General features: G+C 42.9%; 1 protein-coding gene across 2 annotated transcripts in view; it reads right to left on the reverse strand.

Moving 5' to 3' along the window:
• Positions 1-2,772: 2,772 nt before the first annotated feature.
• Positions 2,773-15,509, reverse strand: part of ADAMTS3 (ADAM metallopeptidase with thrombospondin type 1 motif 3) — a 213,886-nt gene continuing 201,149 nt past the window's right edge. The window contains exons 19-22 of one of the 2 annotated variants that reach the window (XM_040967175.1): positions 14,152-14,284; positions 11,011-11,218; positions 9,600-9,717; positions 2,773-5,356 (exon numbers count right to left, since the gene is read on the reverse strand). In XM_040967175.1, the coding sequence (XP_040823109.1) occupies positions 4,800-5,356; positions 9,600-9,717; positions 11,011-11,218; positions 14,152-14,284 (1,016 nt within the window). In that variant the 3' untranslated portion in view covers positions 2,773-4,799. The remainder of the gene's footprint in view (positions 5,357-9,599; positions 9,718-11,010; positions 11,219-14,151; positions 14,285-15,509) is intronic. The other variant, XM_040967176.1, reaches the window with a different exon arrangement.

Here is a 15,509-nt window from a genome sequence, read left to right on the forward strand (position 1 = left end):
TAGAAATGGTGAGAACCACAGGTATGGATGGTATAAAATCAAGTAACAGGTTCTGAGACTAAAGGGACCACGCAGGTCATCTCCATCCTTCAAGAGAATTTCTAAGAATCGTGAAAATCCAGATCAAAGGCAGCATTAAGGTAGCTACTGCTTCTGACACACTGATCTCCAAGTTGGGACATTACAGATATTAAAGCACTCTTTCCCAAGCTGTATTGACATCTTCAAGCACCATGCCAAACCAGGCACATAAAAAACCATTCTTAAAAATACCTAACAAAGAAACCAGAATGTTACACCTCAACATCTAGACAAAACTTCTTAATGGCTAGTGACATGAGACTCACTGCAGCAGGAGACATGGCTGAGCAGTGTGGTGGAGTGCAAAGAACTTCACTGACACACCTTTGGATTTTCTCTGAGTGCACCTCTCAGCTCACTTGTGCAAGGTCACACACTCAGGGGCTGTGCATTTCTGTTATACCACAGAGAAGAATCACAGATACAGAAGGAAAAGTGGAGGTTGTTGGAGTACTAACCACAAACCAATCCCAGTTACGTGCAAGTTCGGAAATGAGATTTTGAAAAAGTAACCTTTGAGTCCTAACTCAATGCCTTTAGAGTGAAGAAAGGTAAGGTTCAATTTCATCTAAAGATCCTGTCTGGATCTACACTAGCTATTTTCTGGTCCTGTGAAATCAGCAGATAGAGGAGGAGGTGGCCAACAAAAGGGACTTCACCGTCACAGTTCCTGGAGTTCTGATTTGGACATACAGAGAACCCTGTAGGCAGAGGGACATTGTGCATATTGTCATCTTAGTTGAAAATGATCAAATGTCATCTTCGAGGTCTGTGGATCCATAAAAAGATAAATCTGTTCAGAAATAGACTTCTAGTGAACACAATCTCAGACCTTCAGTGAAGATGCAATGCCTGTAAAGCACTGCGTGGATCACTTCTGTGTTCTGGAAGAGATTTGGCTTAAACAGTCCCATGAAGGTGTGCCATCCACTCCATCATTTTATAGTTTAAAAAGAACAGGCTGAGCAACACGAAGCAGCACTCGCCTTGCAGGGACCAGGCCATCAAGCAACAGTCTGACCTTGGTGCCCGCGCTGCCTTGTGCCACCATGACTATGTGCAGTGATCAGCACTCCTCTGTCACAGAAGCAGAAAGCAGATCCTCTGTCCACCCTGGGAGAAAGTTTGCTTTCGCCTCAGTCATCTCCTGAACTGTTCTTTTGTGTGCATATATTTGTATTTTTGCTCTCGTTGTCTGTCCCATAGAGGACCATAGAAGGGCTTTGTTAACGTGGTTTAAGTGTCTGTACTGATCCCATAGGATAGCAGAGCAGCACTGACTGAGTTAGGGGACCCTTCAGTGTGACTGTTCTCTTTCCTGAAATAATATTTTGAAACTTTCCGGCAAATTAATCCACAAACTCCTCCCTCTTACCCACACCTAAAAAATTCTCTTTAGTTGACAATTTGTTTGAAAATGGGGATTGAGTGGAAAATAGCTATTGTTCAAATGGACAATTTTTACAGAGGCAACGGGGGTACAATCAGCAAGACATCAGGCAATGTTTTACACAGCTTCCCAAGTATTAGGGGAAAGGGGTAATTTAGAAGGATAGTGGTAGATAAATACAATAGCTTTTCAGTAAATTACACGTTCTTGGTTTTAGAATTTGCACTTTGCATATCTACTTCATAACTTCTAATTATCTTTCCGTTGCTTGGAAAGTAGTATATTCATGGATTCCTAAATTTTATCTTTGATTCCAGGTCAATTATCTAAAAATATCTAGTTCCAATTAGAATGTTTCTGGTCTTAGTTGACGTGCTGATCATGTTTGTGCACGCTGAGGGTGGCCTTGCCATTTGATTTCAGATTAAGTAGTTTCATCTTTTTTTTAACAGCTTGGGGCATTGCTGCATTACTTTGACTAACTTTGACTATTTCCTAGAGGAAAGTAAAGCATAATTAACTAAAATTCTTCAAAGCTACTGACTATAGATTATTTTTAGGGATTTCTATTTCCAACTCAAATTGATTCTAGGATTCCCCAAACCAGGTACTGGAGCAGCACCTAGCCTGAAGTAAAGGTAAGAGTCACTTACATAAGGAAAATGAGGATGATGAGCGCTGTGACTTCCTTACTACCTGACAGTTGTGAGCTGGTGTGTCCCTGTGCCAACAGTTACATTTATGTCATGCAATGATATATGGCAGGTCTGCCTCCAGTCTTTACAGATGAGTAAGTGGTGATGTTGTGATGTTACCCAAGGCGTGCAGGTGGGGCCGTGATTGGTGGGGTTGGACCTGAGCCGTGTCTGCCTTTGCAGTTCAAAGTGGCAGGGACCATGCTCTCATGTCACTCCACTGCCTAAAAGATGGGCTTCCCTTGAGATGTTCCCTCCTCCCCAACATCTGAGTCGTGAGTGGCGATTTGTATGTTTGTGTGTCAAATTCTTCTAAAAGTCACTGAGATTGCATGTTTTTGTAAGAACAGAAGCTCCCCTTGGTCCTAATTATTGGAGGTGGTGCCAGACTTTTTTTCTTCAAAGTTCCAGGGGACATATCTGAGCAGAAAATCACCCCCCCACACACAACTCTAATTTTAGTTTTTACTTTTAAAAATAGTATGGCATACCATGAGATGAAAGTAGGAAATGGAACCACTTCATTTGAGTCTCAAAGTGCAAGATGCAGATGGATTAATGTCATTTTAAATTTCTCCATGAAAAGGACTTGTGGTCATTCCTTTGTGACAAATCTGATGATAAAATCTAGATTGAGCCAGATTTGTGAATGATTTTATTCTACATGCTCCCAATACAACAACAGCATCAGTAGTGAACACGGGAAGAAATATATAGCTGAGCAGAAAAGCTCAAAGGTTGGAAATATGATGAATATGCACAGCTTTATGGGAGTTGTATGTGTGTGACATTTTGACACTTCCCTGCAAACAGAGGAATACGCACCCATGTAAACTAGAGAGAATTTCATTCTAGGAATATTGGTAGGCTACAAAGAACCTGTACTTAAGGCTCTGCAATTGTTTTTACTGCCTTGAATTTGCCTCATTTGTTTGACCTTCAAAATTCTTGCAGAAAGTAGCAGCGATTCTTCAGAGGTATAATCAATGGCTTCGGCTGATCGCTTAAAATGGCAGCAAGACAAAGGTCCTTCTGCATTCTGTGCTTTGAAAAGATTTATATCTGACTCCCCAGTATAATAATTTTTGACAGTTCAGGTACTGACTGCAAAAGCACCATCTTGATAATATTTACCTCTTTTCTGTGCTTCAAAAATATTTCTAATTTACTATTTTATTAAACAGAAGTTCATATTTCCGTGAAGGGGGACGAGTCATCCACTTCGTATTAACTATTTTTCAAACTGTGTAGCCTCAGATGTGTTCAGTTTCAGGCCTTGGGGATAGCTTTCGTACCTGCCTTCAATTTCTCCTCCATGAACAGAACAAGTCTCTCTAGTTTACCATAATAGGGCATCAATATTAGTGTAAATATTTAGCACACAAAAATACTGTCAAGAAATTCAACTTTTAATAAATATCTTAGGTTCTGAATTCTATATACAAGTACTTTACATCTGCTCCCTGCTGGGAGCATTCCTGGCTTCAGTGTGAGCTAGGTAATCACTGACATAAATTACGAGCATATGATTGCAGTCAGATGCACTGTGGTTTTGAACATGTGGATATGAACCATGCAGAAAATAAATATCCTAACCACTGACAAATGCTTGCTGGAAACTGCTTCCAGAGCACCAATAAGTTCGAGTGTCAATTCTAGTTCAATGATTTTTTTTCTAAGTCATCAACTTACAAATTAACCCCAAAACATCTATTATTACAGTACATGGAGTGAAACTCTGTATTTGCCAACAAAGGGGAAACAACAGAACACCATAAGAGCATACGAATACCTCAACGGCATCTATTTTCTTGAACCGGTTCCTTAACTGTTCCCTGTTGCCAATAGCGCACCAAGATGCCAACTTTATCCCTTTTAATAATAAAGATAGAAAATAGATAAGCTGATAGCTTTATAGCTGAAGCTTTAAAAACACTATAATTTAAGTATCATATTGTTGATTCAACGAAACCATACAATGAACTCCTTTGTATTATAAGTAACTATAATTCTAACTTTTTCATAACATTCTGCTTTGAAAATCAAACTATGGAATGTCAAATAAGGCAATACTCAATGACAGGCACCTAGAACATCCAGAAATGTAACATAGTAAACAATCATTTGAGAACACATCTCTTAAAATAATACTGATTTCTGCAATATACAGTATTTACACAATAGCTGCAAATTTGCCCATACAATATTTCTAATATAGATAAATAGGAATACAAGTCTAAGAATTCTTTGCTCCATTTCCAAAATTTCTGGTTAAAGTGTAAACCATGGCATCTGTTTATTTTCACCGTAACCTTTTTTTCAAACAGAAAATCAGTTGGTATGCACAAATGATTTGGGTCCCTTTTCTGCTCTAGAGAATGACCAACATACTTCACAACTTTCCTTCTGTGGATAATCTTTGGTGCTTTCTTCCAAGGACTCCTGGTAAACAAGGCAGAACATGAGGAGGATGAAAGTGGCTCCAAAGTGAAGCAGCACTTTTGTTCTTCCATTTGGAGATGAACTGAGTTGATGGCTGATGGAGACTTCACACTCGGCAAGCTGTATGCACCATGGGGAGAGGGAGGTGGTCCAACGTTCCCTCTGGCTTCAGGCCTTTCAGCTTTCCTTTCTCATCTTTCTAAGTTGGTAGGCTTTACGGGATGTCTCTTATTCACCATCTTTTCCTCTTTCTTTGAGGTTCTTGACTGAGATGAAGCACCTATTGAATTACTGACTCTGATGAGAGGAGCAGCAGCCAACTGTGAGGCGGAAGTGAGGGGGCCGCTGGGGGTGGGAGAAGAGGATGGCCCTGCACCCAGCCTCAGCACCTCTCTTCCTGCTGCCTGAGCTCTCTTCTGGGGTGAGCGAGCACTGTCAGGTTTCCTGCTTGGCCTGAAAGCAGCATAGATGTTTGGACCACCCACGAAAGAGGAGCTAGTCAAAGACCTCTTCTCGGAATAGTAAGGAACCAAAGATGTGGGCATCACTAGAGATGGAGGGAGGTCACTAGGACTCAAGATAGTATCCTCTCCAGTTTCTGCAGCTTCCACAAGGTACGGTGGGGGCAGGGTGCTGCTACGCTTGCTACACGACTCACAGCATAGCTTGTTGTAACCGGGTATGGAGCAGTACCGAGCCAGAACCTCCATTTGACAGAAGATGGACTTGTCTCCCAAGCATGGCTCATCTGCACAAATTTAAAAAGGCAAGAAATTCACGTGGTTAATGCATAGACAATGAGTTTTGGTGAAGTTGGGCACAAGGAGGTTATCTACATGAATGTTTGTGTTAGCATGGTTATACTGAATGAGATGTAGCTCCTTATTTAAAAAGCACAGCTGGACCTTGCGTTGTCATGGGTTCTGCCCACATGGATGCAACTGTGGACTGAAAATATTTTGAAAAAGTGCAGACTGTGATATACTGCAAAAGGATTATTTGCATAGCATTTAAAAGGCAGGAATCATGAGTTATATGCAAATATGCCATTTTACATAAGGGACTTGATGATCTGAATATTTGTGTTTGTGAGGGGGACTCGGGGTCCAAACCTCTGTGGATATGGGGAACAACTGTTCACTCATTGCCATTTCCATGTTTCCTGAGAAGTCTTCAGGAGTGATTTTCTGTCTGCCCAGCAGGAACCTATCACCTGACTTTAAAATGAGACAACAGCATATAATTGACTACAAAATTGTTTTTTTTTTTACTCTTTTGTGCTTTTTCTGCCTTTTCAATAGAGTACCATCTACATTAAATTTAAAATAAAGGCAGATTACCGAGGATTCATTGGAATATTAACAAAAGGGAAAATGCAATTTTGATTCAGAACTTCTACTGAAACATGAATACAACAGCTTTATATATATCAAGGACTGTTCTCACGTGATCTGAAAACACAAACTTAGGTAAGATATGCCGATTTATATTTCATGGAGATGACCAGAAGATGTTTGAAGGGTACTCACCTAACCTAGCCCCCAGAAAGCACCTGATATTTGAGCATCTAGAGATGGGATTTTAAAACCTTATCAGTTGGAGATTATAGGAATAAGACTTCAGAAAATCCACACACTGAGTACATCGGGCTGTTGAGTCATGCCAGGGCACGCCGGTGGAGTGCAGCCAGGAACTGCTGCTCCCTTGCAGTGCCAGTGTGCAGACTAGCTCCAGGGCTATGCAACAGCACAAGCCAGATCCACAGCCAACTAATAAACACCAAGACCTATAAATTGTGGAATTGTTTTTTAAATACAGTCACTGGAAATTAAGATGTATTATTGGGCAATACCATTATGGAGGTAAGAAAGCTAGTACGAGCTTGCCAAAGACACTGGCGGATACTTTTTCTAAAGTTTGAGAACTGCAAGCAGAGACGGGCCAGGTGATGGTGGTAATGGGCTAAAATAACCAGCTTTGTCAGAGTTCTAAGATTACGTCCGCTTCCCAAATCAGGACTGCCTTGTACGAGCCTGACCTTTGTAGGTCTGTTAAATACTATAATGTGTCTGAATATTTTCTATGAGGTAGGGCCATCATCTAGCTATGCAGTGCATGTGGGGGAGTTACATTAATGCATTTCACCTTAGATGTCAAGTTCATTTCAAGTATCAACTCCCCATTATTTATGAATTACTTTTTCTATGCTTGTTTCTTAAAATAAGGAAATGTCTTTTCCCTCTGTTGGATGAGAGGCTCTGGCTTGATTCTGGATTTAACCCCTGACTCCCCATCCTTTACAGTCCTGTTGCGAGGACTGGCGTGCATGTGAGACCTCCTCTGTGTTAGGAAAGAGTCCAGCCACGAGTCTCCTGTGTGGACACGTGAGCTCTTCGTCACGGCGGAGCCTGCTCTGCAAGGAGAGGCTGGGAGTCTGTGCGGAGGAGTTCAAAAAAAGAGCAGAGGAACATGTTTACTATCTGCCTACAGGTGGGTAACAGGTGTGAACAGTAGAATCAAAATTTGGAGACAGATGACAAAATCAATCATTTGAGAAAAATTTTAGTTGTCTTTCCCCATTCCAACCTCCTTATAAAAGCTCAAGGAAAAGGCCCCCCTCACGGTCTCAGAAAACCATCTGGTGTTGACAGTTTTAGTATCCCCACACTCAACTGTCTGGAAGTGGTGGCGTATTGAATTTGGGATTAATTCATAAACTTTATATTTTAAGATTAAGGAATCTCAACTGGGTAAAGTCCAAAATGCTCTGAAACTCAAAATTCAAAATTTTTTTAACATTTTGGAGCACTTCAGGTTAGTGTATGAGAGCATATGGGAAGTATTACCTATTTAATTGAAACACAGTAAAATATGTGACCTTGCTAAAACTCCTGGGGTTGGCATTCAGAGCAGTGAAGCAGCTGGAAGGAATGTGGCACCACCAGGGCAGCCAGGATGCCTCCGCTGCACCTGGGCTTGCTTCAGCCTCAGAGAAGAAAAGCAGGCCAATTCTTGCTCGTTTTCGCATACATTTGCAGAAACGTAGTGTTCTAGCAGCTACGCAGAATAAAATACCACTGTCACAGTTGGTTTTGCTCTCTGGTATTCTTTTGGCCATAGCTTTGGGTGGTGGACTTTAACTATAGCTTCCCACAGGCAAAAGTCATATGTCTCCCCCTCATGGCCATGCTTGGTTTTGCTACCACACATTTCAAATGAATTTTTATAATGAAATTATTTGCAAGTTTAAAGATGTGCAATCTGGCATTTAAAAAAAAACAAATTTTAAAGAAACTTTTTATAAAACGTTTTCCTGTGGAAAATTGTATCACTTAGCAGGTATTAATATTTAATCAATGCCTTATGTTGATATTTCAGGCCACACGACTGAAACTGCAACTTGTATTTAGTTGTGCGTTTTCCCAGTTTGTCCAAACAATGTTGGTAGCTTGCATTAGGTATAGATTTAAGAGAACTGTAATGAAAAGGAATGTCGCTGGGGAAAGGCATGGACAGGCCAGGAAGAAAGAAGGCGGGAGCTGTGATTTGAATATATGTGCCATTCAAAGTGATTGTAACTAGAAGGTGGAGGCCTTTGGGTAGTGAATTGGGCATGAGTTGTGTCCTTTAGAATTTGTACCCTTGGAAATGGGCAGGCAGTTCTCACATGATGGCAATTCTCCCGGGACTCATTCGCCTGAAGGGGGCAAGGCACCATCTATGAATCCCATCCTCAGGCACCGACTCCGTGGACACCTTCATCTTGGATCTCCTTACCTCCATTCTTAGAGTGCAATGTTTCTGTTACAAATTATGCAGTTGAAGACATAGGCAGAGACCAAGGGAGGGAGAGTCATGTGTTTTGGTCACAGAAAGTGACAAATGATAGTAAAAACAAGTCAAGAGACAATGAGCAGGACATTAGAAATGAGAGGAGCACAATTGGAGACAAGATGAAGAACAGCTGGCAACAGAACAGATGCAAAGGATTTTGTGTTTTAAAACAGCATATCAAAGAGTGACCAGCACCCCCTTATTCATAGCCCAAAGGCCATACGGAATCAACACAGAAGCCATCATCTGATGACTAAAGCAAATGTGACATATGTGTATGAACAATGGCATGCAACTCAGCCACAAAGAACACGGTCTCCTGCAGCAAAATGCATCTACGTGGGTACCATTCGGCTGAGTGAATTAAGCCAGATTCCAAAACACTATTTTTTTCTGATATGTGTTAGCTAATATACAGTATATATACTTATATATAAGCCAATGTGAAGTGGGAACTGCCTATATTCCTATGGAACCGTGATACGTTTTACTTTTTGTTGAACACTGTATTTAGTACAGTATTAGTCTGTGGTTATAAAGGAAATTGAATCTATATTAACACAAGAATTAAGAAAAAAAGGGGAAGTGAAGTTCCTAGAACTCAGTCTTGGAAATACATGAAACCAGTTCTCTTATATGTTAATAAAAATATTTCTAAAATAGCAAACCCATGTGTATTACACTCTGCACTGGCTCTTCCTTCGGCTGACAGCCCAGTGCTAAAGGCCAGCAGCTGTGTGCGTGGCTGTGTAAGTGGGGACAGTTACCAGAAAGAGCTTTGGAACTGAGTGACATCAACTCTGCACATGTCAAAACTGTAAACTCTTGTGATTTTAGTGAAATATTTGAACCCACTCTGTACTGTTTTGCAGTTAAGGAACAGGACACTTATCGAGGCTAATGTGTATCCCATAGGACTCACTCAGCCCTCCACAACCACTGCCGCACAGGAGGGCTGGGCTGACGGCTGAATGCTCGGGGTCTCTGTCCCAGTGTGTTTTGAAAGAACCCGATTAGGGTGGTTCTCAAAGGGCATTTTCCACGGCCAATTTCCTGATAGCGAATATAAATTCCACAGCTACTGCTGCCATTAGATTGTGCTTTTGGAAGTGTAACAACATGGCCAGAGCACTGAAATGCAGGAACAGCACACGTACCGTTACAGGGGGGCAGCTGGCAGGGTCTCACCGACTCGGGCTTGGCACCGTCACAGTGGTCCGCGGCCCTGCAGATGACCTGTCGCACCTCCGTCCCTTCCCCGCAGGTCACTGAGCACTGCAAAGAGAGGCTGTGGTTAGAGGCACACACCTGCTGGCTCTGCAGACAGGGTCCTGGGCTGACTGCTGACTCTACCATTTCCCTGCCCGGGAAGGAGCCCCAGCAGGAAAGCTGCCTCAGCCCAGGGAAACCACTGGCAATGCAGAAGAATGCATGTGCACCTAGCTTGCATGGCACTGCAAGTTCCTAGAAACAGTGAGCTGTGGGGCATCAGGCGCCGGGCAGTGGGGGACAAGGAGAAGGCGCATGCACAGTACTGACTTGCAATCCATCACTGTTTCAGATGGCAGGACTTATGGACCTGCCGTCTCGATTGATCTCTTTGTAAGTCTGTAGAGAAATGAGTATCAGGAAGAGACTTCCTATTCTAAAACCACAGACAGACAGAGAATGGACACTGGTTCTGGGCTTAGAAGAGAAATGGGACAGGACCCACCTGGTAGGTGACCTTCACTTGCCTCCCTCTGATTCTTCCTTCATTCCTTACTTTTTGATGCTTTATTCTCCTATAAACCTGTCACCTATGACTCCATAATCTTTTACTTTTAGTTTTTAGAAATACTAAGAAACACAAGTAACAATGTGCCGAGCTAGCAAGTGACCAAACTAATATCATAACAGCATCCAGGCACATGCTGGGTCTGGGGGAGCAGGGGCAGCGGGTTTTGAGAACTTGGGTACACTTGCTCCAAGCACAGCCTGTAAGGCAGGAGTCAGGGGCCTGTCTCCAGCACCTCACTATAGGCAGCTGTCCTGCCTTTCAGGTGAAGAGGAGGCACGGGCAGGGATGGGCAGGGTTGGGCAGGGTTGGGCAGGGATGGGCAGGCTAGGCAGCACCTGCAAGGGGCTAGGAACCTTGGAGATGAGCAGCAAGGTAGGTAAGATGCTACAGGGAAAGGGGCAAGGACATGCTAGCCTGAAAGTAGGTTGGCAGCTCTGACAGGACTGGGGTGTCTGCAACAGTCAAACTGTTGCAACAAAAAAGGACTAGGGGAGCTAGGGCTGTTCCAGGAGGCGGCATTTGCATTCAGTATTAAGGGGTTAGAATACCTCCCATTGCAACAGTGAAGTTTACCACGCTATCACATACATCAGTCATCTTTCGTACTCCTCTCTATCACAGAACACCCAAGCTTGGCTTGTTCTTACTTCTTATCTTTAAACACAAATACCATTTGCCCTAACTATGGCAGGTGACTACCAAAATGTGACATGGTTTCTGAGTCCACACAAAGTTTACCCAAAAGTCATGCTATATTGAAATAGGCCACACACGCCTTACACACCCACCTCATTCCACGGCCCCGTCTTCCACTGGGCCGGACATGGCACTCTGTTACAGGGCCGGCGGCTCTCGGGACGTTCCCCTACACAGAACTTGCTGTGCACCGAGCGGTTGGTGCCATCCTGGAGTGGCTGCAGGCAGCGCACGGTGCGGAGCTGATAGCCCGAACTCCCGCAGGTTTTGGTGCAGTGTTCCCACGCCTCTGCTACCCAGCTGTCGGGGGTGGAGAGTTGAAAGCCAACATTGTCATTGGGGTGTGCAGCCCGTATGTTCTCTCTGAGGGCTTGGCAGCTGCCCTCTGGAAGCAGGGTCAGAAAGGCGTGTGCCTCTGACACCATCAAGCCCTACACTCGGCTGTCAACACCCTACTACTTCCTGCCTCTCACTGACCCTGTCACCTTCTCCCTACCCTCTCAGAAAGCGATTCACAAAGTCTGAGAATTGCTGAAACATTTAAGATTGCCCTGTTAAGTTCAAGGGTAAAGCTGGTTTTTCAAAAGCAGCATCAGCTGCTAGATATAGTGACGACCGGTGCTAAACATCTGAAAGTAAATTAAAAAGTGATCTGCAGCTTGCCGACACAGGCTGGGTGCTGCTGCTTGATTCTGTGGGGGGGAAACTTGGCTTATGTTTTAAGATTCCAACTGAGAGGACTTATTTCTGCAGCTGTTGTGAGGACTGTCTGACACACTTGCCTTGCTTAGACAACTCGGCTCTTCTCATCGGTCCTCCTGGTCCTGCTGGAGAGGGAAGGTAACATGCATGCGAGAGCAGAAATATCTGCCATGAATGAACTCGGCATCAAGACTGCAGTGTCCACTTCGATGAGATTTTGGCAGCCAGTGGCTGGGAAGGTGAGAATCGGCTTCACCCTGAAGCAGCTGATCCCTTGCCAGGCACCATGGCACAGAGGCCCTACTCTCTCTTGACCAATGACCGGGTCTGCCTGCTGCTGAGTGAGGGGACTCCTGTTACAGATCAAGGAGCACTGCAGAGAGCAAGCACAATTTAGTTCAGGGCTGCACTGCTGATGCCAACCTGAATGTTCTCAACATATTACAAAAAAAGGAGAGAAAGCTATTCCTGGACTGACTGATCCCATGATGCCTCGTCACCGGGGTTCTCAAAGAGCCAGAAGAATCCACAAACATTTCAGTTTCTGTAAAAAAGCTCGTGTATGCCATAAGTTCCAAGAAAGCCCCTAAACCAAGAATCTAAGAAGCCCAGGACCAAGACACCTAAGATTTAGTGTCTTGTTACTCCACAAGTCCTTCAACACAAACGCCAGCACATTGCTCTAAAAAAACAGCAGATTAGGAAGAATAAGGATATTCTTATTCTGCAGAATATGCTAAACTTTTGGCCAAAAGAATGAGTGAGGCCAAAGAAAACAACACCAGGAACAGATTGCCAAGAGTCATAGGTTGTCTTCTCTGAGAGCATCTACTGTTAAATCAGAGTCCAGTCAAAAATAAGGTTTAAGGCTAACAAATAAGATAGGATTAAAAAGAGGCGGGGGAGAGCAAAAACAGCTCATCTAGTAGCACTGAGACTCGGAAGGACAGCATGCTTCGCAACAGCCATGCCACAGCCTGGGGAAGGAGAGAACAACGAGAAACAAACTCCTGGGGAAAGTTTAGTTTAGAATTATCTATGCAAGTGTGTGTGTGTCTTCAAACAACCCAGGCATGAGTAAAGGACATCTTACAACAATCTAAATACTTCATCTTTAACAATTTCTTACCCAAATTTACATTGTATCTTTTCATGAAGTTGTTGGAAGACAGCATCTCCAAGAACAAATCACTAAACCAAGAATTCAGGATACAACCAATGCAGGGCACAGGAGGCAGCCTACAGTAAGAAGCAGGCAGTGGGCATGGCGGAGGACGGGGGAAGACGCCCCAGGAGGAAAGCTCTGCTGAGCTGCAGCCGCAGCAGGACCACGGAGCTGGTTCTCTGAGGACTCTGTCACCACCAAGATGAGCGCTTAGTACTTAGAGGATACTGGCACTCAGGAAGAGGATTTGCGGGGGAAACTGGAGATCTGCAGCTGTGGCTAAAATCAGCAGGACAAACAGAAAATACCGCATGTTCTCACTTGCATGTGGAAGGTAAAATTAAAAAAAAAAAACACCTAAAAACAAATGCCTGTACCAGTTTTGCTGGCAATTCTGTTTTAAATCATTGTCAAATCGCTAATACTAATATATTGCTATTCCTTTTAATGACTGTTTGAATCTTTTAAAACTTAAAGTTGAACATTTCCACCTCATTGTTTATAACCCTTGCCTATTTTTCTGTTCAACTAGAGTGTTTTTACTTTTTTGTGCTGAACACTTTAGTTGAGCATGAAATGTTTGTCTATAGTGTAAATTTTAGAATGTTTTCTCTATTTTGCTTTTAAGCTATATTTTTAAGGTATCAATTTAACTTATGATTTTCAAGAAACTGACAACTATCAAGAGAGATACATGTTAAAATAAAGTACAGGGCCCAGCGCGGTGGCCTAACAGCTAAAGTCCTCGCCTTGAACGCGCGGGGATCCCATATGGGCACTGGTTCTAACCCCGGCAGTTCCACTTTCCATCCAGCTCCCTGCTTGTGGCCTGGGAAAGCAGTCAAGGATGGCCCAAAGCCTTGGGTTCCTACACCCACGTGGGGGACCCGAAGGAAGTTCCTGGCTTCGGATTGGCACAGCACCGGCAGTTGTGCTCACTTGGGGAGTGATCATCGGACGGAAGATCTTCCTCTCTGTCTCTCCTCCTCTCTGTATATCTGACTTTCCAATAAAAATAAAATAAATCTTTAAAAAAAATAAGAAAGCACTTTCAAAAGCTCATGACGTGCACATTCTGAAAAAGGTTTTGCACCAGAATAAACTTAATGTTCTGTTTTTTTCTCTAGATGCCCTGGTACAAATCTTGGATATCAATATCAGTCAAAGCATTTATATCACTTCTGGAAGTTCTGCTCAAAGCAATAAACAGACTGTTTGTCGAGCAAGACTGCAGTGAAAAGCAGGGGGCGACAGCTATGTAATCTCCATGAATTGCATAAGAGGGTTGACTAAAAATAAACTCAAAGTAAAGGGAGCTGAAGACGTGCAAACCCCTTCGCTGACCTCAGAGCATGATAATGCTTACAGTGGATGTGTGCATTCTTGGATGTTGCAGATACGTCTAATAGGTTTCGGTTTCTTGTTGGCTTCACAGAAACTTCGATGAACCATTTTATTATCACTTTTCCTGCGGCATCCGTATTTAGTGTACTGAAAACCTGGAAAATAATTAAAACGTAATCACACATTCATGCCATTATTGTATTTGATCACTCATTCCACAAATATTTTTGTGTGTAGTAAGGTACAGAATGCAATAGATGTTAGTTGTTCTTTATCCCCTATACTTTATAAACATTACAGGTTTCCTCTTAGCCTCAGAAGAGAAAGGACTTGAGAGACAGAGATCTGCCATTCGCAGGTTAATCCCATCAAGGCCCACAGTGGTCAGTCTGGGCTGAAATGAAGCAGGAACCAGGAACTACCCAGTTCTCCACAGGAAGGGCTTGAGGTATCAGCTGCTGCATGGTAGGCTGTGTATTAGCAAGGAGTGAGAGTCAGGCATTGACCCCAAGCATTCCAGTGTGGAATGAGGACATCTTAACCATTAGGACAAACAAAAGAATTGTGTACTTGTTCATGAACTACAGTTGAATAAACATGGCCTACTGTAAAACAGGAAAACCACTGCAATACATAAATGGTCTGATTTTATAGAGCTATATGAATAATTTACTGTAGAGGGCGCCAAAGGAACACAGAGGGAAAAGAACTAACAGCCAGAGGACGAGGAGCAAGAGCATACCATTTTCTTGAATGGATTTTTGAACTTGTAATAGTACTGGGTAAAGGAAACGAACAGGAATGAGAATAATTAAAAAAAAAAACCAGAAATGATCTCAGAAAATGGCAGGTGGCTGCAGGGGTGGATGAGACCAAAGGATCAGAGCTAGAGAGCCTTGACTGTTAGACAAGAGTATAGATTGATCCTGAAGGTCAAAGGGGATTCCTAATGGAGGCTTACACTTTGAATTTCATACCTGTGTACATCTATACCTAAACATACATAGTTTTGAGAAAAACATGTTTCAAAAAACCCTACAAACATTTTGGCAAGGAAAACCCACAGGAACATTTGTAAACCTTGTATCTAGAGTAACCATTTGTTACTCTGCCCCCCACTATGGCTCATATGTAGACATACATAGGGACTTCAGAAAGCTTGTGGAGAAATGGAATTACAAGATATATATTGCTGTGAAAAATTCTGAAATCCATGCCTTGGTTTTCATAATATGCATTTCCCACAAACTTAGTGAAAACCCATCATGCTGCTTGGGGCTTCTTCCAAAAGTTCAGGGAAACTGGACCTGGCTACTTTCCATGGACTTTTGGAAAACTCCCTTTTCATGAGTACATTATGATGCTGAACTATCTGAAAGC

Source organism: Ochotona curzoniae, unplaced genomic scaffold, assembly GCF_017591425.1.
Source record: "Ochotona curzoniae isolate NIBS_2020 unplaced genomic scaffold, NIBS_Ocur_1.0 scaffold_4506, whole genome shotgun sequence".
Lineage (NCBI taxonomy): Eukaryota > Metazoa > Chordata > Mammalia > Lagomorpha > Ochotonidae > Ochotona > Ochotona curzoniae.